This window comes from Pithys albifrons, chromosome 1 (genome assembly GCF_047495875.1).
Source record: "Pithys albifrons albifrons isolate INPA30051 chromosome 1, PitAlb_v1, whole genome shotgun sequence".
In the NCBI taxonomy this organism is placed as follows: domain Eukaryota; kingdom Metazoa; phylum Chordata; class Aves; order Passeriformes; family Thamnophilidae; genus Pithys; species Pithys albifrons.
The window spans coordinates 56258604-56278665 of record NC_092458.1 but is presented as its reverse complement, the minus strand read 5'-3'; the positions used below and the strand labels follow the sequence as shown (position 1 = coordinate 56278665).

At 38.8% G+C, this 20062-nt stretch overlaps 1 protein-coding gene across 4 annotated transcripts in view; it reads right to left on the bottom strand.

Moving 5' to 3' along the window:
• Window positions 1-20062, bottom strand: part of DGKH (diacylglycerol kinase eta) — a 167829-nt gene that overhangs the window by 52978 nt on the left and 94789 nt on the right. For all 4 annotated transcript variants that reach the window (XR_011697320.1, XM_071550546.1, XM_071550568.1 and 1 more), the window contains exons 5-8: window positions 9816-9920; window positions 9358-9490; window positions 1376-1482; window positions 165-290 (exon numbers count right to left, since the gene is read on the bottom strand). Coding sequence is in view for 3 of the 4 variants with exons in the window: in XM_071550546.1 (XP_071406647.1) it covers window positions 165-290; window positions 1376-1482; window positions 9358-9490; window positions 9816-9920 (471 nt within the window). In the remaining variant the exon portion in view is untranslated. The remainder of the gene's footprint in view (window positions 1-164; window positions 291-1375; window positions 1483-9357; window positions 9491-9815; window positions 9921-20062) is intronic.

Sequence of the window (20062 nt, the reverse complement as noted above, 5' to 3'; positions counted from 1 at the left end):
GACAGTCATCAGAAATTCTGAATGCTAGACAGACCTGAGGTTGCAGATGCTGCCTGCTCCTCCATAATTCAAAAGCAGAGTTATGAAATGACACTAGAAAAAAAAATGGTGAGCAATAAAGCTGGCAAAATCCCAGATGCTTGGACATGGTTCACTGCACCTACCATAGCTTTACACCAAAGGCACTTCCAATCTTGCAGGCGTAAAACACTGCCACAAGTCTTGTCGCAGACTGCACATTTGGCACTGACAGGCAGGTTACCCTCTAACCACTGGTGAGGCATAGCTATCTGTGGAGAAGTCAGAAATAGAAATTAAAGGCTTTTGTCTTTCAAATATAGGTGGGTTTAAACTATTTCTCACAGCTATACCCCTTCATAAAAACCTAGTTAGTCAGGATAAGTGATCCTGATTCTCACAAGGCAACATCAATGAATGTGGACTACTGTGGTGTTTCATGTGCTAGGCAGAAAAAAATGACACCTGAAGAAGGGAGATATACCTCCTTCATGGTACTATGGTAGCAACTAACCATAAAACAACAGGGCATTTAAGTCCAGAGACTCTGTAATACAAACAAGTTTCCAATCATATAACGCTGATCACATGACACAAACCCAATTAAAAATAACTAAAATTCAGTAGAATAGGCAGAACAGCAGAATACCTCCATGACTTTACTTACTCACTCTCCACAGCTGGTAAGTCACAGCTTTATAAAGCAGTTCCTAAATGCATTGCAAAGCTTTACTCAGTGCACTCTTTGTCCCTTTAATACCAAGAGCAGCTCAGGACACTGAGGTGTGCAACGCAGCACTACCCTTCTAGGAAGAAGTTTCACACCAGAGGCTCATACTTGGCTGTGTTTGTAAAAATAGCCTATCTATCGAAATAAACCTCTCAAAAGCTTTTGTTGTTTTCTCCTGCTAGTTTTAAAATTCCTGCTTTCATTGGCAAAAAAAATGCCCTGCAGTTCAGGGAATTCCAAACAGGCTTCCTGGGTAACAGCCATAGGTAGGAAGACACAAAGTACATTGCCAAAAGAGCATTGTAATAGTGCAAAATACTACCTTTGTTTAAGAGCACTAGGAACTTCTGGGGACAATTCTCCAGCCTCAGAGTTTCTCTGCATGTGGCCTTTAAAGCTTGCACTACAGCTGCAATCTAGTGCCCACAATTGCTAGACTTGTGTTGTAGTACAGGAATATAACTTTGGTTCTAAATACTATGTTAATCTTTGAAAGGTGTTCAGGAAAATAGCCACCTATAATAAACTTCAGTGGGTCACATTGCGATATTTCTATGCTTAGGCTTTTTTTATTCCCCGAAAGAAGAAAGAGCTTTAGAAAATATTGTAAATCTGAATAGTACTTACACCATCTTCATCTTCAATGATATCTTTTCCAATTGAGGCTAATGTAGTCCATTTGCAGTTATTTGTTGCTCGGACAGCACATCTTTTATGTGCTTTAAACTTACACACTGGAAGATACACATAAACAAATATTGTTATTTGCTGTATTTCGGTGATACCTTCTAAAAAATTTAACACAGATATTCCATAAAACAGCAAGTACATGTCACTGAGTGTTGCACACATGATACAACCCAACTAAATCAAAATTCAGTTCACAGTCACTCCAGCTTTAACTCTCTAGACTACATTTAACTGCTTAGCTGTAGCCCATGCTAATTGTGTCCTCAAATCCACATCAGTCCCCAGCTTTTCAGGTGCAAGGTACAAATAAATCTTTAACCATGGTTTTGCCTTTTCTGTTCTTCCAGTGACATAATGCAGATAATTGGTTTAAATGTGCAAGCGATGGGAGAGTATTTTACACAAGTATTTTGAGTCATGAGCTCTGTTTCTTCGTTCAAAGGATGCCTGTGGGGAACTGTACTGGGGGCCCGTTTTATTAGAAGATGAGAAAGTGAGGGGTTAGGTGGTGATATTTTCATTCAGGATACTGGAGGTTACAAGATTTTTCAAGAGCTTATATTAAATGAAAAAGAGCTTAATTTTGTACTGGTTTATTCACTAAAAGTCTACTAATTGGAATACCCATCACAAGTGTGTAGTACAGGTGGCATTCTAACAACCTAATAACTATTTGAATTTTGTTCAACTCAATTAATATGACCAGTTAATGATAGCATATTAGACCAAACAGACTGATGCACCCAGCTGTGAGTATTTCTTTTACTGGAAGTACATGACATCATTCTATTTAGAGTGCATTATATAAATTATCTTGGCAAAGACCATTAAAGGTTTATGAGAACTAGCCAGCAGATCAGAAGTGGTAGTCTCTTTTCAAACAAATATTTGACAGGAAATTGTCAAATGCTTTGGCCCATCGTTTATCTACCATTAAAAAACATTAAGCCATGGTACAAAAGGTTTTGTGAATAATAAATTTCCCATTTTAATTCCACTGATCCATTGCCAGATCAATTTAAAAAGTGAATTGAGACTATGTAAGCAACATCTGAGTTTGAGAGCAATCCTCACTGTTCTGGGAGATGTGTGAATTTAAGTGCTCAGCTCTCACTTTCTTGCTCTCTAGAAAGAAAGAGAAGGGAAACAAAACAAAACAAAAAAAACACACACACACAGAAAAAGCAGCTTTGTTGCTTTTACAGTAACTCCTCAGGTCATTTCACATTTCAAAAAGCAGCATTCAGAGAATCATAGAATTATTTGGGTTGGAAGGGACATTTAAACATCACTTAGTTCCAGCCCCCTTGCTATGGGCTAGGACACCTTTCACTATATAAGGTTGCTCAAAGTCCCATCCAACCTGTCCTTGAACACTTACAGGGATGGGGCATCCACAGCTTCTCTGGCAACCTGTTCCAGTGCCTCACCACCTTCACAGTAAAGAATTTCTTCGTAATATCTAATCTAAACCTACTCTCTTTCAATATCAAGTCATTCCCCCTTGTCCTGCCACTAAATGCTCTTGTAAAAAGTCTCTCTCCATCTATCTTGTAGGCTCCCTTCAGGTCCTGGAAGGCCACAGAGTTCTCTCAGCTTTCCTTCACAGAGAGGAGTTCCAGCCCTCTGATCATCTTCATGGCCCTTCTTTGAACCTGCTCCAACAGGTCCATGCTGCCCAACATAAAAATGACGTGGACCTGTTGCAGCAAGACCAACATAGACCCAAAGTGTTCAAATACCAACTAACAAGGTAGGCTCACATTTTCTAAACAGCTCAGCCTCATATTGTGTGCTTGCCAACCTACAACACGGTTCCAGGCATCTAAAGAAATCAGCTCTCATAAAAATACAGAAATAAAGGCTGCATTTTCAAGTGATGGACCTTCAGCAGCATCACCATTTGAATATTTTGGACAATATTGACACTGAATTCAGCTTCTTACTCATAAGTTGTATGTATTTGCTTTGCCACACAGATCAAAATACAACAAATCAGGGATGAGTGGGAATAGAAAATTACAGATTTTCAAAGGGATAACAAGGTATTGCAATTTTCAAATCCTGTTGAACTATAATTCAGCTAGATCTTAGGAACCCTGTATTTAACCTTTGCTCTCTCAACAAGGCAAAGACAAATTCAAACCCAGGGTTTGAAGTGCTGCAGCAAGCCAAACCATAGGTGGCAAGTGACAGCTGACGTTTGCTTTGGAAGTACAGTAAATAACCTACCAATAAAATCTCAGATCAGAATCTGTGGGTCAACCCCTGCAACCTCAATATCATCAAACAACATTTTATACTATTTTGAGCATTAAACATTACCAAAAACATTGACCTAAAGGCACCGATATAATTTTGAGTAAGAGAAGGAAAGTTTTAAATGAAATCTCAATCTTACTTACCACTATCCCTTAACTTATTTTTGTCTCAGATTACACTGAATCCCATTCATGAATCAGCCTGATATCTGAAATCTTTTGGAAAACATGCAGACATATGGCTAGACATTAACTGCCATTACTTCACCAATGAAAGTTAAAATATGAGAAAAGGAAAAATTTAACCAAACCAAAGCAAGAATATTCACAGAATGGTATTTTAAACTTTAATTTTCTGTGTAAATGTTTCTAACTGAAATATGAAACAGGTATCTCACAAAGTCAACCAAGACAATCACTTACAAGCGAATGGTTGTCACAGTGAGATAATCACCTGCTGTCAGACACAGTGAATAAATCTAGAGTTACTACTATCTTAATGAAGGAAAGTCAACATTACTGAATGTTATCATAGGATCTCTTGTGGTGAAAATCTACACCTTTGTTATAGAACATTTCTCTCTCAAAGGCCTCTCATTCTAACCCTTCATCAATTTATTCAACTACATTGGGAGTGCACTCAACCTGTTTTTCACGAGACTAACTTCTCTACCACCCATGTTATGAAGTTTTCTCTTCTGTGTTCTTCAAATAAGAATGGGCTCAGACTGTTTTTGTCCAACTTCAAAGGCCACAGTCAAAGGCTTTGAAACCAATTTGAAGATCCGGTATCTGTAGTTGAAGTTGTTCAAGATGGCATAATTTGTCTCCACATATTCCAAGGAAACTGCTCTCTTGTTTCCAAGAATACTCTCACATGATGGATGGACAAGCCACAGTGAAAACAGACTGAGTCATGTGAGAACTGCAACCTAACTTCACTCCAATTTGAAGCTTATGTCTATGTTATAAAGCAGAAAAAGAAGCTTTCTTGTAATTTTTACTATTTTCAACCAAATTAATAACACTCTAAGTTGATTTAATATCACAGAGTGCTAAAAGAATACTCACATTACAAATTCAAGTACTATAAAATGTTAAATTACTCATGAAACTTAACATTGCAATATAGCTTCTGAATGCAGGTGTGAAGTCTTCAGTTATATGATCATACATTTTTGAAGAACAGGACCCTCAGTCACTGTATGCACTGGATGGTTGAAAAGTATGGAGTTGTGCCATACTCTGGTTTATAGTAATTTTCAACAGCTATTTGCTTTACTTACCAAAAGCTAATAAAATACTACTTTTTAGATGTCCTTATTAATTTCTTCTTGGCCTGTTAAAATTGTTCTTATTTTTATTGTGATTATTATGCTCAGTACTACTACCGCAATTAACACTTTTCACTACTGTATTTCTTCAAAGTCAGCACAGCTTTTTGGCAGTTATAGAAAGCTCAGCATTTCTGTGATACTTATTTCAGACTATAAACAACACACAACTACTAATTTGACAAAAAAATCTTATTTAAATTATTTCTCCAGGATTACAGAGGTGTGATAAAAAGGCCCAGAACAGCTTTCTATTACTCCTTCATTCTTTAACAATGAACATCCCTTCTCTTCCTGACTGCTTCTCTCTCCAGTCTGTGCAGAAAATGTGGCAAAAATATCAGACAATGACTGTGCAAGTAGTGCCTGTACAATTCCCTGGGCAATAGGTAAGAAGAAGAGTGTTTTGTGGGCAAACCCCAACAATCACAATGAAAAAAGATCAGGTGCACCAAGTGTGTTTGCAGAGGCAATTTAATCCCAGTATTTTCTTATTGATGGACTTTACAATCCTAAAGTGTGCTTTCAACATAGTTTGTTTGTGCGACTCTTCACAGGAGAAAGCTTCTCCTTTAAACTGCAATCTCCCACTTATTAGCTATACTTGATATGCAGCAATCAAGATTCAGTCTTGATAATGAAAATGCTCCATGAAGAACTACATTTTTGAGAATAATCATAAAGGCAGCGTTCCACTGGCAATGACTTGGATAGAAATGCAGTATTAATACAGAGTAATTGAGGGTAGAGAGCCTTGAAAGAGTTAGTGTAGATACTGATCTATTGTTCTTTAGGCTACTTTGCCTGAACGTTCCATGTATCCCCCTGTGTTTACCTGAAAACTGCTTAGGCTTAGACTCCTCAGTATACAGTAAGCTAAACTCTGAGAAAGAGAAACACTTGAAGACCATAAAAACCAAAAGCCTTCCTTGATTCAGCTGGTTTGGAGTAATTTCTAAAGCCAAGCAAAAAAATGATAATTTCTCTGTCGTAGTAAAGACTGCAGATGAATGTTGCAGAGGTGAGTCCATTAGAACTAGCGAGAGTAACACAACACACAGACAACATTTGAAAACTAGATCACCTTTTGAGAAGACACCATAAAAAGAACCTGTGGGAGGAACAGCCTTGCATCTCAAAGGAGTGTATGACTGAGTTTTATAAAAGTCAGTTGTTTTTTGGGCAGTAACAAGAATGAAGCCTGCTCTGATTTAATTTACATCTCCAGGTTGTTATACATATCGATTCTTTGACTTCTAAAAAGATGCAAGTTCACACTGCTCTTTTACCTAACAAAGGTATTAAAATAGCATCTCAAGTTATGGAAAAGAGGAGGCTGAGGGGGACCTTATTGCTCTCCACAACTACCTGAAAGGAAGGAGGTTGTAGCCAGGTTGGAATTGGTCTCTTCTCCCTGGCAACAAGCAGTAGAACAAGAGAGCACACTCTTAAACTGTGCCAGGGGAGATTGAGATTAAACATTAGGAAGAAGTTCTTTACAGAGGGAGTGACTGGGCTTTCAAATGGGTTCCCCGGAGAGGTGGTGGAGTCACCGTCCCTGGAGGTATTTAAGAAGAGACTGGACATGGCACGCAGTGCCATGGTCGAGTAGATGAGGTGGTATTGGGTCAAAGGCTGGACTCGGTGATCTCAGAGGTCTTTTCCAACCTAGTTGATTCTGTGATTGTTATCTTTTTTTTACACTGGCTTCCACAAAACTGAGAGGAGTATCTTCAGGGTGATCTGCAATTAATTTGAACCACCTTTGCCAAAGGCTGCTGGGAGGGAAGATGCCCTGAAGAAAGAAGACGCCTACCTTATCTCCAAAAGAAATGAGGCTTTTTGTGTGGTCAGACTGAAAAAAACAGTTGTACAGTGCTGCTGGGAGCCAGCAAGTCTAAGGGAATGAAATATTACTGGACTGATCTTCTAAAGTATCAAAAGCTGCAAAATATCAATGGGATTTATTTATATCTATAGTTAACAGTCAAGAATCAGACCACAAAGAACACAAAGACTCTAAGCTACTATCAAGACAACTTAGTGTGCCAGTAACACAAACCACTGAGTGGAGAAAGAGCTCAAATATCTCTTGAGAAGGAACCTCTCCTGCTTTTCAATATGAGGCATAAGAGAGTAGCCTGGGATCAATGATCACACAACTGAATTTAGTATAGATATAAATGGATTCTCAGCATAAAGCAGTATTGGAGGTTTCAAATGCCAGGCATGAATATTTAAAAAGTTTCTGTAATTATGTAATGGGGAAAAGTAGCACAGAAAAAGTCTGGGGAATCTTAAGACTCCATACTTCCTACATTGTCTCCTAAAACTGTAAATACTGCTAACATAGGTAAGTAAAAAAAAATATATGGTGAAATGCATTACAAGTGCACATGGCACAAGCAAGTAAATATGATTTCAGTCATATAAGATTTTCAGAGAAAGAAGTAGTATCAAAAAAAAGAAGAAATGAAGGATGATTAGCATGGGTTTAGACAAGTATACAGAATTGTGGACAGAGTATGGGATATTCCAGTAAAAGAGTCAACTGGCAAATGATTTAGATCAGATATATTACTAAAGTTCTTTTATTAGAAAAAAAACTTGGAAAAATAAAGAAAATAGATAAAACTAGTCGATAAGAAGTAAGAGGAGGTAAACGTATTAATGGACAAAAGAATATCATGGTATCTACATATAAAACGTTCCAGGTCATACATGATGATGAAACCGTAGAACAGTGAAAGCAAATCCAAACCACCTTCACAGACTATTTGCAAAAACTGCTGAAAGGTTAACTGGCATCAGAAATATGGTAAGTGTAGCTTTAGTTAGTAATAAGTTATGCAGAAAGGTGACAAACTCCAAATCTGAAAATTACAGAAACTTCCCTAATTCCAACACCTCATATGTTAAAATTATACTTAGAAGCAAAATTAGACACTGAAAAAACATAAAATGGTGAACTACAAACATTAACACTGATAATATTACAAGAACAATTCTTGCTAAACAGGCTTTCAAAATAGCTGTAATATTAATTTATGAATGGATAAGTTCCTTATGAGAGTCTTTCTTTTCCTTTGCCTGAACAAACATAACGGTGTTTGTACACAGAGGCAACACAACAGCATTTTAGTTAAGCATGTGACACATCCATCTGCCAGTATCAGACAATGAGAATACCATGATTGCCTTAAAACTGTCCAAAGGACTAATATACAGTGGAAAGCATACACCAGAGAAGCTGGAAGTAACTATGCTACTCCTAATTTCTACGAAACAGGTTTGTCCCTGTTCCTTGGCAACAGCACCATTAGCTACATTAAAAGCATGGACAATTCAGGACAGTGGGTTAATGTTTCCTTTTTAAGATTTCCTTAATACATATGATTATGCTCAGACCTCAAGTATTATAACAGCATCAATAAGAGAAATGTATTTGCTGTTGGGTTACATGCATCCAAAAAAATATAGTTATGAACTGTGTAACTGCAACTCCTCCTTTCTGGGCAGGCAGCTATACTAGTAATTAAATATCACAACATTTCATATATATCATAAGGTCACAAGGATGCTTTATTTTGTGTTGGATTGTAACACAAGCAGACTTGCTGGCTCTTTTCCACAGACCTTGCAGAAACAAATAAATAAGCTGTATCAGGTGTATGACAATTTTTTGTTTGGGAAATATAATTTCTCTGCATAAGTTTAATGCTGAAGTCTTTAGGCACATGTCCTTTTTATTTGTGCTGGATTTCACCTGTTAAATCACCAAAATGCAGTCATCTATATCTCTACCCCTTCACTGTATAAGAGAATTTTTAAAGCAAAAAATTTGCCCTCATCTGCCCCGTGTGTACTGCAGAATGAGGCAGCAGCAACAGAGCAAACAAGAATTGGAGAGGACGATGTCATAACACTGGACAAAGTGTTAATAATTTTTACAGATTTTGGGCAGAAACTACCACTATGAGTATTTTCTGAGAAACACTGATTCTGCAAATGAGTAAGACTATTTTGTTCCACACTTTTTATCAAACAAATCCTATCTTTTCTTGCAAACCATTCACCCAGTACACTCCAAACTGGTTGTTGCAACAGAGGGAAACTGTGTTATTTCAAAAGGCATATGGAGCACAGAGGTGAGCCAGATCATTAGCAGTCCCTCAGCCCAGAGGAAGGTCAATCTAGTAAATAGACTTCTCCCTTCAGGCTTTTTTCTTCCTCACTATTTTCAGAACCGTTACATACTGAACTTGCAGCCCTGTGCCTACACACACAGCATTTATAAACGGGGGGAGGAAAGCATTTCTGTTACCTTCGCAGGACAGGCCGTGGGAAGTGACTCCAGAGAGGCTCTCTCTGCACACATTGCAGAAGGTGGGGCGGGCATGGGAGCAGGCGTACCAGTTATGCATCCCTGAGAAATGTTCCACATTAAACTGTGCGGTCTAGTAAAGGAGAAGTTAAGACAAATTTGCAAGTACAGAACACAGCTACGGTGACTGAAGTTACGTACGGTTCCACATTACAGGGGACGGCAGTGCAATGTTCACCAAAAGCATTTTCCAGAGAGTATTTAGCCTGCTCTCCCTCCAAAATTCTAAACAGAAGTGAGATCATAAGCTCTCATTTTGCTAGTGAAGTTCTTAACATGAAGCTTCACTCTGACATTAGACACTTTTCACATCAAGGAGGGTGAACACTCCAGTTCTGTGTCCTGTAGCTTGACCTGTGGAGCTAGAACAGGTTGCACCAAGAGGGATGGCAGCTTACCTCATAGTGTTCTCTGGACTGAACAGACTTCAGAGAGCTTATCCAGTCCTCCATTTCTTTTCTGTTCTCAGCACACAATATTAGCCTCCTAAATGGAGTGATTATCTGAAAAAGATAACACATCCTGATTAATCCAGAAAGTAAACATCATGACAGACTATAATATTTAATGGACTCCTGTGAGATGATGCAAAAGGATGACACACCGTACATCACAAGATATTAAATATTTAAAAATATTTTCTTTAATGCACCACCACCAACAAAAGACTTGCTTTTTCTTCTTCAGTTCCCAAGATTTGAATCAGACTTTGGTCTATGTCTCTAAAATCTACATTTCTCATTCCCCCTTCTCAGCTGTTTGTCTACGCACTGAGATTTAAATACTCGAATGGCAGGCACTGAAATTGCTACAACAACCATTCTGGAAATTACTAATTGACTAAGGCTGCAATCCTATTTCTTAACAGCATTATAGCAACTGCAAGGTCCGTTCCAATTGCTAGAGACAAAAAAAAAAAAAAAATCAAAATCAAATGCAACAAAAGCTGTCATCATATTCCTCCATCTTTGTATATTGATATTAAATTTACACAAATTTATACATACAAAAATTTGAGCCAGAATTTTCTATATCAAACTCAGTATAAGAACAGATACAAATCTTTATAAAAGTCACAGAGAACAAAAGCAAACAGCTGAAATCACATCCTACTAGGATGGTTGAATGAATTCCTGGAATAAGTGGATGTTGGGGACTTTTCAGTTATCTGGACCTAGATTCTAGAAATCTGAAAATACTGTATCAAGGAAGTTCAGAGTATGAGCTGCTCTCCCCTCTCCCTAAACAGTAGAAAAATAATCAAAATAACAGGAAGGCACCAGAAACTATCAGCTAACTCCCACTGAAATTATTTTGAGCACTGCACTAAAATAGACAAAGCAGTTACTTACGTAGCAAAGAATTTAAAACAAAGTGAGTAAAAGCAATTTAATGAAATCCTTTATCAGTCATGCATAAATCTGTTGCATAGTATGTACCACCAATATTTGCAAATTACTTAAGTAAAGCAAAGAAAGGACCACTAAAAATGATAGCTCTGAGTATTTTTTCAAAGGCTTCAGGCAAGATATTGCAACATTTTCACAATATTGGTAAAGACTTATCTACAGCTACATTTACTTACCCAATCTCTGCTGCTGTAAATAGTCTCTAGCCTTGCTTTGTCCTATCCACTTCTTCATTAAACTGAGCTGCACTTTAACATATCTCAGAGGCGATGTAACTGAAGTGCACAAGCTGCAAGTCACATGGAGGGGAGGCAAAAACCCTGTGGGCTTGCCTGGGTTTTTTTCTTTCTTTTTTTCCCCCTCTCTTTTTCCTTTGTGATGTACTCACTTTGCATGGAACAGAATAGTTTTCTGTTTCCTTCAATCTTGCTTAAGCATTTTAGTAAGGTTTATTAGTAGACTTCCACAGCTCTTCCTAAAGAACAGATTATGCAGAGAGCAATGCTTCTCTTATTAGTTTGGAGCCAAACAGATGCTTTATTACTTCAAAATGTTTTTCTAGACCAGGTCATCAAATGAAGCCCAGAAAAGTCATTAAATCATAATATAACCCTGGCTCCAACAACAATCAGCATTCTACTGGAATTTCCAGGTTTCAGTGGATTCAGAAACCTTATTTGGGCAAATACACAACACAGATTATTTCCTATTGTATAGTATGACATTATAATACGGATTAAGTAATGCTAAGTCCAACCAAGACAGAGCACTTTGCAGCCATTCTTCTACCACAGTCATTATTGATTCTAACCAGTAACCTGATGTGAAACACCATTAAGCAACAACAGTTGCATTTATTGCTGAAAACTCCTGACTATTTTGATCTTTTAAAATAATATTTATTTATATTACTCATGTCTTCAATACAACTGGTCACAGAAACACACTGCGCATCCCTCCATGCTCTTCTCCCAAAATTAAGGCCCTAGTTCAGTTGTTCAGCTTAGTTACCTAGTGCCAGTGGAGACATTCTTCAGCAGTTTTGGCAGGAGGGAGATAAATGTGACCAGAACAGTAGCTATAAATGAGCCAGGTGGGACACCAAACCCCATCTCAAAAGGCACTGCATACCGATGTATTGACAAATCACACCACCAAACACTGCTAACGAATGCATGTAAACACACTACAAATTCCTATATGACAGCTTCTTATTAAATTCAGAGCACAATAAACTTAAAGTTCACAGCATTTCAACAGTCTGAAAGTTCACTTGTATACTGTGCAGGAGTAATTATTATTTGTGGTAGAAACTAAAGTGGAAAGTTGGAAGAGATACTTATTTGAAAATATGGCATCCGTAATATGATTAAATTACATATTCTCTTTGATTTACATATTTGTAACAACAAATATCAAGAAAGTACTGATAACGTGAAAAAAGACAAAATGTATTGTATGTAAGAACTATCAATAATGCTTGGAATTTTTCTTAAAAAAATAAAATAAAATAAAATAGGAACTAAGAAGTCCATTTTGGTTCTCATCTATTTCAGTCCACAAAATCCTGGAGAGGATGTACTCTCATTATTTTTTAGATATTTCATGTAACATAAGAATTAAGGGAACCAAGGAAATCATTAGCCAACAACAAGAAGTGTTTTTTCCCAAATCAATGCATTACTTAGACTTGAAAAGAGGATGCTGAGGAGACCAGAAGTATAAATTTGAAATTCATCACAAATAGATGCATCCTATACTATAACACAGTATCTGAAACCTTCAGCTTATCAGGTCCTCAAAATCCAACAATGAGTCAATGCTGGGAAGTTACTCAAGGGGAAGAATCACTGTATATCCCATGCTGTTTCTACTTCTCTCTTGAGCACCTGCTGCTGTTGTTACACTATTTTGATTCAATATGGTTTTATGAGCTTTATGCTAACTTGGTATAGCTGTTCTTACTTGTCCTAAAAAGAATGCCTCCCTAAAACTGCTTCTTTGCATTCATACAGAAGGCATGCTTTCTTTTGAATGCTTACACAATTCTGTGATAACTAACTTAGGTGTGATGTTTTAAGTCCATTCATTGAAGACAGCTGAATCTGCATCCACACATAATCAAAATCAAATGGATGCAATTATCCTTAAAACTATTTTCCTGCCATGTAAATTTGGATTTTACTAGTAATCCTATCTCATTGTATGTATTCATATTTAAAGTCCTGTATATTCTCTTCTACCAACCCAAGTCAGCATTTTTCTTCAATTACATATTACGTTTTTTATACTCTATGCTCCAAATATTATTACTTATATATCACATTGAATATGCTAAACTCTCAACAGGCAAGAAGAAACTGTATAATACTGATGCTGAAGGGGTTTTGTTCTGATTTTCACATTTTGTAGATTTTAGGAACACAGTAATTGTGGATTTTTAGAGGGTTAATATTTCTAACAGTTTAAGTTTAATGCCTTTCTATCACTACCCCTGTCCCAGAACAGGGAGCTTAAATTCCTTTAGTTAATTAATCTTGTTTAGACTCCTTTCCAAGGTAAAGAGCTGAAGGATATCGGAAGGCCTACAGAACAAAACATAAACACAGAGCAGAGTGACCCAGAAGTCAGAACTGGATGAACTCCAAGAGACCTTTGTGTGCCTGAGGAAGAGGAGCTGATGAAGACAGAGGGTCTTGATGACCCCAGACCCAATTCCGGGAGGTGGAACAGGGGTGGGACTGGGGCTGGACTGAGAAATGTGTAAAGCAATGATTGGAGGGATCTTATTATAAAAGCCATGGAAACTAGAACTGGGACACATGCATGTCATCCTGTATTCCTGTGGGCTGCAGGCCCTGTGTTATTAAAGGACCTTTACTTTTTATCTTACCCTACACTACCGTGGCTCAGAGTTCTGCTTTGGGGGAGGGTCACTCACAGCATCAATACACTGCAAAGAAAGTGTGACAGAAAGCACTGGAAGACCACTGAGGGAGGTAATGTAAGAATAGGCAAACTAAATCTTGAAGGAACTCAGGTGCTAATGGTTCACATGCTGACAAAGCAGGAGACAAATCAAGAAGGATGAAGACAGTCAAAAGGTCTTAAAAATAAATAAATAAAGCCAATTTAATTTAGATGATTAATTTACTTTGAGAATTTTCACCATTGTCAAGTCGCCAAGAAGTCATTGCAGATTTTGGAAAACAGAGTTACCAAAGGCAAGCATTGCAGTATATTGGAAAGTAATGAAATAGAGCTGGTGGGGATAAAAAATGCTTTTAATGAAGTAGATATTGGGAAAGACTGAGCATATACAGTCTTAAAAGCTGAAGGCAAACCACACAAGTCCTAAAACATCCCAGGGAGTAAAGGATGTCTGAATAGGAAGAAAAATGGCCCACTACTGCAATAATATTCCTGATCTGTTCAGAAAATTAGAAGGCTTTTTTTGAGTGGGGAATGAAGGAGACAACAAGAGGTCACTGTTCAGTCCACTACCACATAGGTCTTTCTGCAAATTAGGATTTTCACACATGTGGGTTCTAAAAATATGCACATACTCATATAAATATGTACATACACATCTTGAAATTATGTCAATTAAATTTACACAGTCAAGTTTTGAGCCACTACTGTAATTTTTCCCTCACACAACACTTATTCAGAGCAACTTTAACATCTTTAAAGGAAATAAAATTGTCATCAAATTCAGTGTAAATTTGAAAGCATTTTCTGTTTACAATGGGAATACCTTTAACAATGACATTTTATATGCCTGCAGCACAATGGGTTTAGTCTTATGATCTGTAAAATAAAATCATAGAGGGTTTGATTAAAGCCTATTGCCTAAATTTTAAAATATTTTGTACTATCAGCAATATGTAAGAAAATACAGTTCCCAAAGCTTGGTGGCTGCATTTCTGATTTCTTTTACCAAGTAAAAAATGCAGGCACTGTATTGCTAATTAAGAAAACAATGTTCTACATCTAAGCAGCAACAAAGCAGCCATTGTAAAGCACTCTGCTTCATGCAACATGATATTTGCATTAAGGCACCTCCAGCCACTCCGAACTATTAGCAGGCATTACACTAAGAGCACTTTGTATGGCTGATCTTGAATTAAATTAGTAATGTAGAAACATCACTTAGAATCTGAAAGGGGTGGGGAAATGTTTCCTGTTCTTTGGACAGATACTTTAAAAATATCTTTCTGGAAATAATCAAGAGAGGGTGATTCAGAGAGAGGACCCCAACTCTCTTCTTGGGGATCACATTCAATGCCTGGGGCAGGAACACAACAAATTAAATGCTTTGTAACTTCTCTGTGCTTACAGACGTTGGTGAGTCAGTACTGGAAAACACCAGGATAACATGTTATGCCTCCCTTGCTTTCTGTCTGCCCCTCCATTCCTCAGTCCTCCTGCAGATGAGTCCATATGAATGTGATGAGTGAATGTACCTCCATCACCATGGTGGAAAGAGACTGCTGGGGTCACTTATGTTCCCATACCTACCAGAACCTGTCTGCAAAAATCCCAGTGCTAACAGTTGGACAGTTTTCTACAGTACTTATAATTCCTTGGATTCTGGATACTACATAATTTATAACAGCACTGTCACTGTCAAAGATGTAGTTAGTTGGTGCTTTATGGTGAATCGTCACAATTGTTTTTCAAGATGAGTCAAGGCAGGCAAAAGTATAAATTACAAAGAGAGCAGAGGATTTAAAAGCACAGCAAATAATAATTGGCTATTATATTTGCCTGAGTACAATACAGAATTTATAATCAGAACAATTAGCTCTGTCTACTCCACTAAAATGTTGCTTCCCTCTTTTTTCTGGCCTTCTCCTATTTCACTGCTGCCAAGCTCACAAATATTGAAGTAATGTGTGGTTTTGGCACCCACAGTAAAAACTCTTAGGAGGGGAAAGAAAAGCGTTAGTCCCACACAGCACCTCCCCCACCGGTATCCCAGAACAAGTGGGCTTAGCTGAAAGACATGGACAAAAACGGTTACATCACTGAAAAAAGTAGAAGGTCTACTGTGACTTAATTCTGCAGTAGAATCCAGCCTGGGTAATACAGGTGGCCTTGTCTTTTATCACATCAAGCAAAAATGAGGGAGCATCTTCCAGAATAATATCAGGTATATGGACAAGAAAGTAATTGGGAGTAGTAAGCATGGGCTCATTTACCCATGGAAGTCATGCTTGACCAACTTGATAACCTGTGTTGATGGCCCAGCAGATGAAGAAACAAAGGTGGATATAGTCCACCTTGCCTTTAGTAAGGCTTTCAGCACTATCCTCTAATATTCTCATACAGAGGCTGATGAAGTGCAGGCTGGATATGAGCAGACTGTCTGGTGGGTTGAAAACAGCTTGAATGGCTGGGCCCAGAGGGTGGTGATCAGGATACAAAATCTAGTTGGAAGCCAGTGACTAGCAGTGTACCCTTAAAGGTGAATACTGGCTCAGTCCTGTTTAATATCTTCATTAATGACCTGGAGGGTGTGGCAGAGTGTACCCTCAGCAAGTTTACTGATGACAGAAAACTGGGGAGGAGTGGCTGATACACTCAGGGGTCACACTGCCATCCACAGTGTCTTCAACAGGCTGGAAAAATGAGCTGACAGAAAACTCCTTAAAAGTTCAACAAGTAGAAGTCTGAAGTCCTGCACCTGGGAAGGAACAACCCCAGGCATCGGTGTATCCTGGAGCCACCTAGCTGGAAAGCAACTTGGCAGAAAAGGACCCGAGGTCCTGTTGCACAACAAATTGAACACAAACCAGCTACATACCCTTGCAGCAAAATAGGCCAGCGCTATCCTGGGCTGCAGATCCAGGGAGGTGATCCTGCCCCTCTACTTAGTCCTGGTGAGGCCTCACCTGGAGTGCTGTTCCCAGTTATGGGCTCCTCAGGGTAAGAGACACATGACATACAGCAGACAGTCCAGGGAAGGGCCACAAGCATGATGAAGGGACTGGAGTCTGTGACATGTGAAGAGAACCTGAGAGAGCCAGGACTGTTTAGCCTTAAGAGAAGAGGCAGGGGGATCTTACATGTGTAAATCCCTGAAGGGAAAGTGCTCCTTCCAGTGGCGTCCAGTGAAAAGGTAAGAGGCAACGGACACAAAGTGAAACACAAGAGGTTCTCTGTGAACATCAGGAAACACTGTTTTACAACGAGGGTGACAGCACTGGCACAGGTTGCTCAAGGCAGTTGTGAAGTCTCTTTCCTTGGTGATACTGAAAAGCCATCTGTTCATGGTCCTGGGCAGCCTGGTCTGGGTGGCCCTGCTTCAGCAGAGAGGGTGGATGAGATGACCTTCAGAAATCCCATCCAACCCCCAAATTTCTGTGAAATCCAGGTAAATCAAATAATCTAGTTACAACATGTCCAGCCTTGAACTGCAAAAGTATCCAGCAAAGGTCCATTTGTCAGAAATCCGGTTCCCCAGATCTGACTTCATATATTCAATGTCAACCAACTGCTATTATTCCTGCAGGACAATAACTTTATAAAGAGACAGTTACAAGAAGCAGGGTAGGAAAGTTCCATGAATTTGGACTGAAGAATTAGAAATTTATTTTAAATCATCATTTAAATATAGAAAAACCAATAAACCATTCTTGTAAATGTAAACTGGAAACTGCTATATATAGTTCAAGGCCTGCATGTTTCCTTAAAGTTCTTACATAAAGATTTGTTAAGCACATCACTCAGAGCTGCTGTGCCCTTAGCTCTGGCTTCACAAGCTCATTATACATCTATGAGATGGGGTGGCTTCTATGCTTAAAGGAAAATACTTAGGTATATATTTAATAGCATTAGGTGCAAATTTATAGAAAATAAAACAGCAAGTGACCATTTTTTCATCTGTAATAACAGATGCCTGTTTAAACATGATCCAGCTGCCTGAAGCCAGGGATCCTTGTTCACTAGAAACAGGAAATGTGTTCAAAGTTTACCTCAGTGGCTTTATTTATAATATTATTTGCTATACAGGAACTGCAGTGAAGGATACTTTCTAAGGTTTCTCCGGGTATTTTAATCACTTTTAAAGCAAGAAGAGAAAGAAACATCAGAGAATAGGTTAAGTATAAAACTGCAGAAGAGTGAAATCTGGCAATCGTAAGTGTTTATTCTCCATACATCCCAACTGCTTCACCAGTGAAAAAGAGAAATGTTCTGCAAGCTGTATTTGAAAAATTTCTACTAAGCATGAAATCTGTGGAAAACAAGCTCCAGGCAAATGTAATTAGAATAAAAATATACAATATAGTCCAGAGCTGTCACATTTTTAAGCATCCCCTTGTCTTCCTCTTCTGAAAGTGTTCAGCTTTCTTGTAAACAAGATCAATACCAAATGATTTATCTGTGGATTGTACCCTCACAGCTGAAATGCTTTATTGCTTTTTCAAAATGCAACTTAAAGGTTCAACATCTCCAGTCACTCTAGCGAAGGGGAATCAGTGCATCAAGTCAGAGATAAGGAGCTTAAAACTGGAAAGTCACACCCAAAGCTACTCAGAGAGCTCTCGGCTTCATTATATTGTTTTGTCACTGCCAGAGGGTGGGGGAAAATGAGCAAGCGCTAAATGGAGGAAAAAACCCTAAGTGCATCACAAGCACACACTAATTGCTTTTGTCTAATTTTTCTTTTCCTCAGTATATTAATTTGCTATTTCAGTTTTTGTTTTGTTTCTGAGCTGCCTGAATATTGGGAAAAAAACCCACCAAAATCAACCCTGAGTGGAAAATTGAACAAAATGGAATATAAAGCACTTCCCCTCTCTTTCTACGGTCTGAGTACTGCTAAGGATGGGAGCATCAAAAAGCCTTCATCACTTAGAGGCTAATCACCATCCGTATGAAACAGCAGATAGTTCTCAACTAGGGAAAAACAAAATCCATTCCAAGAGTTAGCTCTCCACGCAAAGCTGAGTCATGCTGATGAAGCTCAGGAACTGGAGCCACTTCCAGCCATATTCCACCTCCCAGAGAGAACACGAGGCCCTGAGGTCTGGGGTCTTCACAGGTGTCACTGCAGGACCTCTGTCAGCCTGCACTTGGCTGCAAACAGGGCACAAGGAATGTCTGGATATGCTGTTCCCCCATCTTGAAAGGGTGCCATGCACTGACCCTGCCGATAATCTAGGGGCAAAATTTAAAACATAATGTCTCAGAGTGGTATTCAGCCCACATAGGAAGGTAGTTAAAGTAAAGACATCTGCAAATGTGTCTGAACTCCCACCATCATCCTATATACTCTTAAAAATGTCCACACACAACTGGGTAAATCTACAAGTGTGTGCATGGCTCGGCTTCGCGAACGAAGATTTGGGAAGGGCTGTCCCCACGTGGGTGTGCCCTTCCAGCCTGCACAGTGGATTTTTTAGGTGAGGCTCAGCGTGCGCAGAACTGGCCCCAACGTTTAAGTCCTGAGGTTCATCTGCCACGGCCGAGCGAGCTTGGACAGTGCCAGTGAAGTCCTCAGGACTAGAACCTACAGCACCCGGCATTTCCCAGGAGGTCTCCCATCCAAGTACTAGTCCGGGGCTGACCCTGCTTAGCTTTCGAGATCTGACAGATCAGATGTCAGGGAGGCATTTAACTGCCTACACAAGTGGAATGCAAAGGAAATTTCAAAGCATACCCAAACCCAGGAGATTATTGCACATTCAAACAATAAAAACCAGAAACATGTTTCCGAACACAAATCCATTCCTTTCATGTCCCTGTGGTTTATTAAAGGGAAAAGTCAAGCAAGAGTATCTCCCTTCAAGGGAACATCAATAGAGACTATATATAGCCATTTACTCAAAATAGATTTTTACAAAGATAAAAAATTGCAGATAGCTGTGCTCTAGAGTATTCCTACAGAGCAAACCAGAAAGGTTAATCTATCCAGGCTATGAACAAGGCACCGGAAAGAGTTTGCTTAGCAATAACTGAAACCAGGGGAATGTGCCTCGAGTCGGAAACAAACCAAAGCTTTGAAGATGGTTACTGACCCCATGATCTTAGGACTCTCCCAACACAGGAGTAGCACAATGATTTCACCCAACTAAAGAAATAAGTAAGGCAGTGAAAGAAAAGCAGCCGAAAGACCAGAAAAGGTCTGTGTTACCCTCAGGTGTGTGGTCCCTAGAAAAAAAAGCAAACCAGACTGAAGTGGAATAGCATCTGAAAGAGCTTTGAGGCTACAAATAAAGAAACCATCT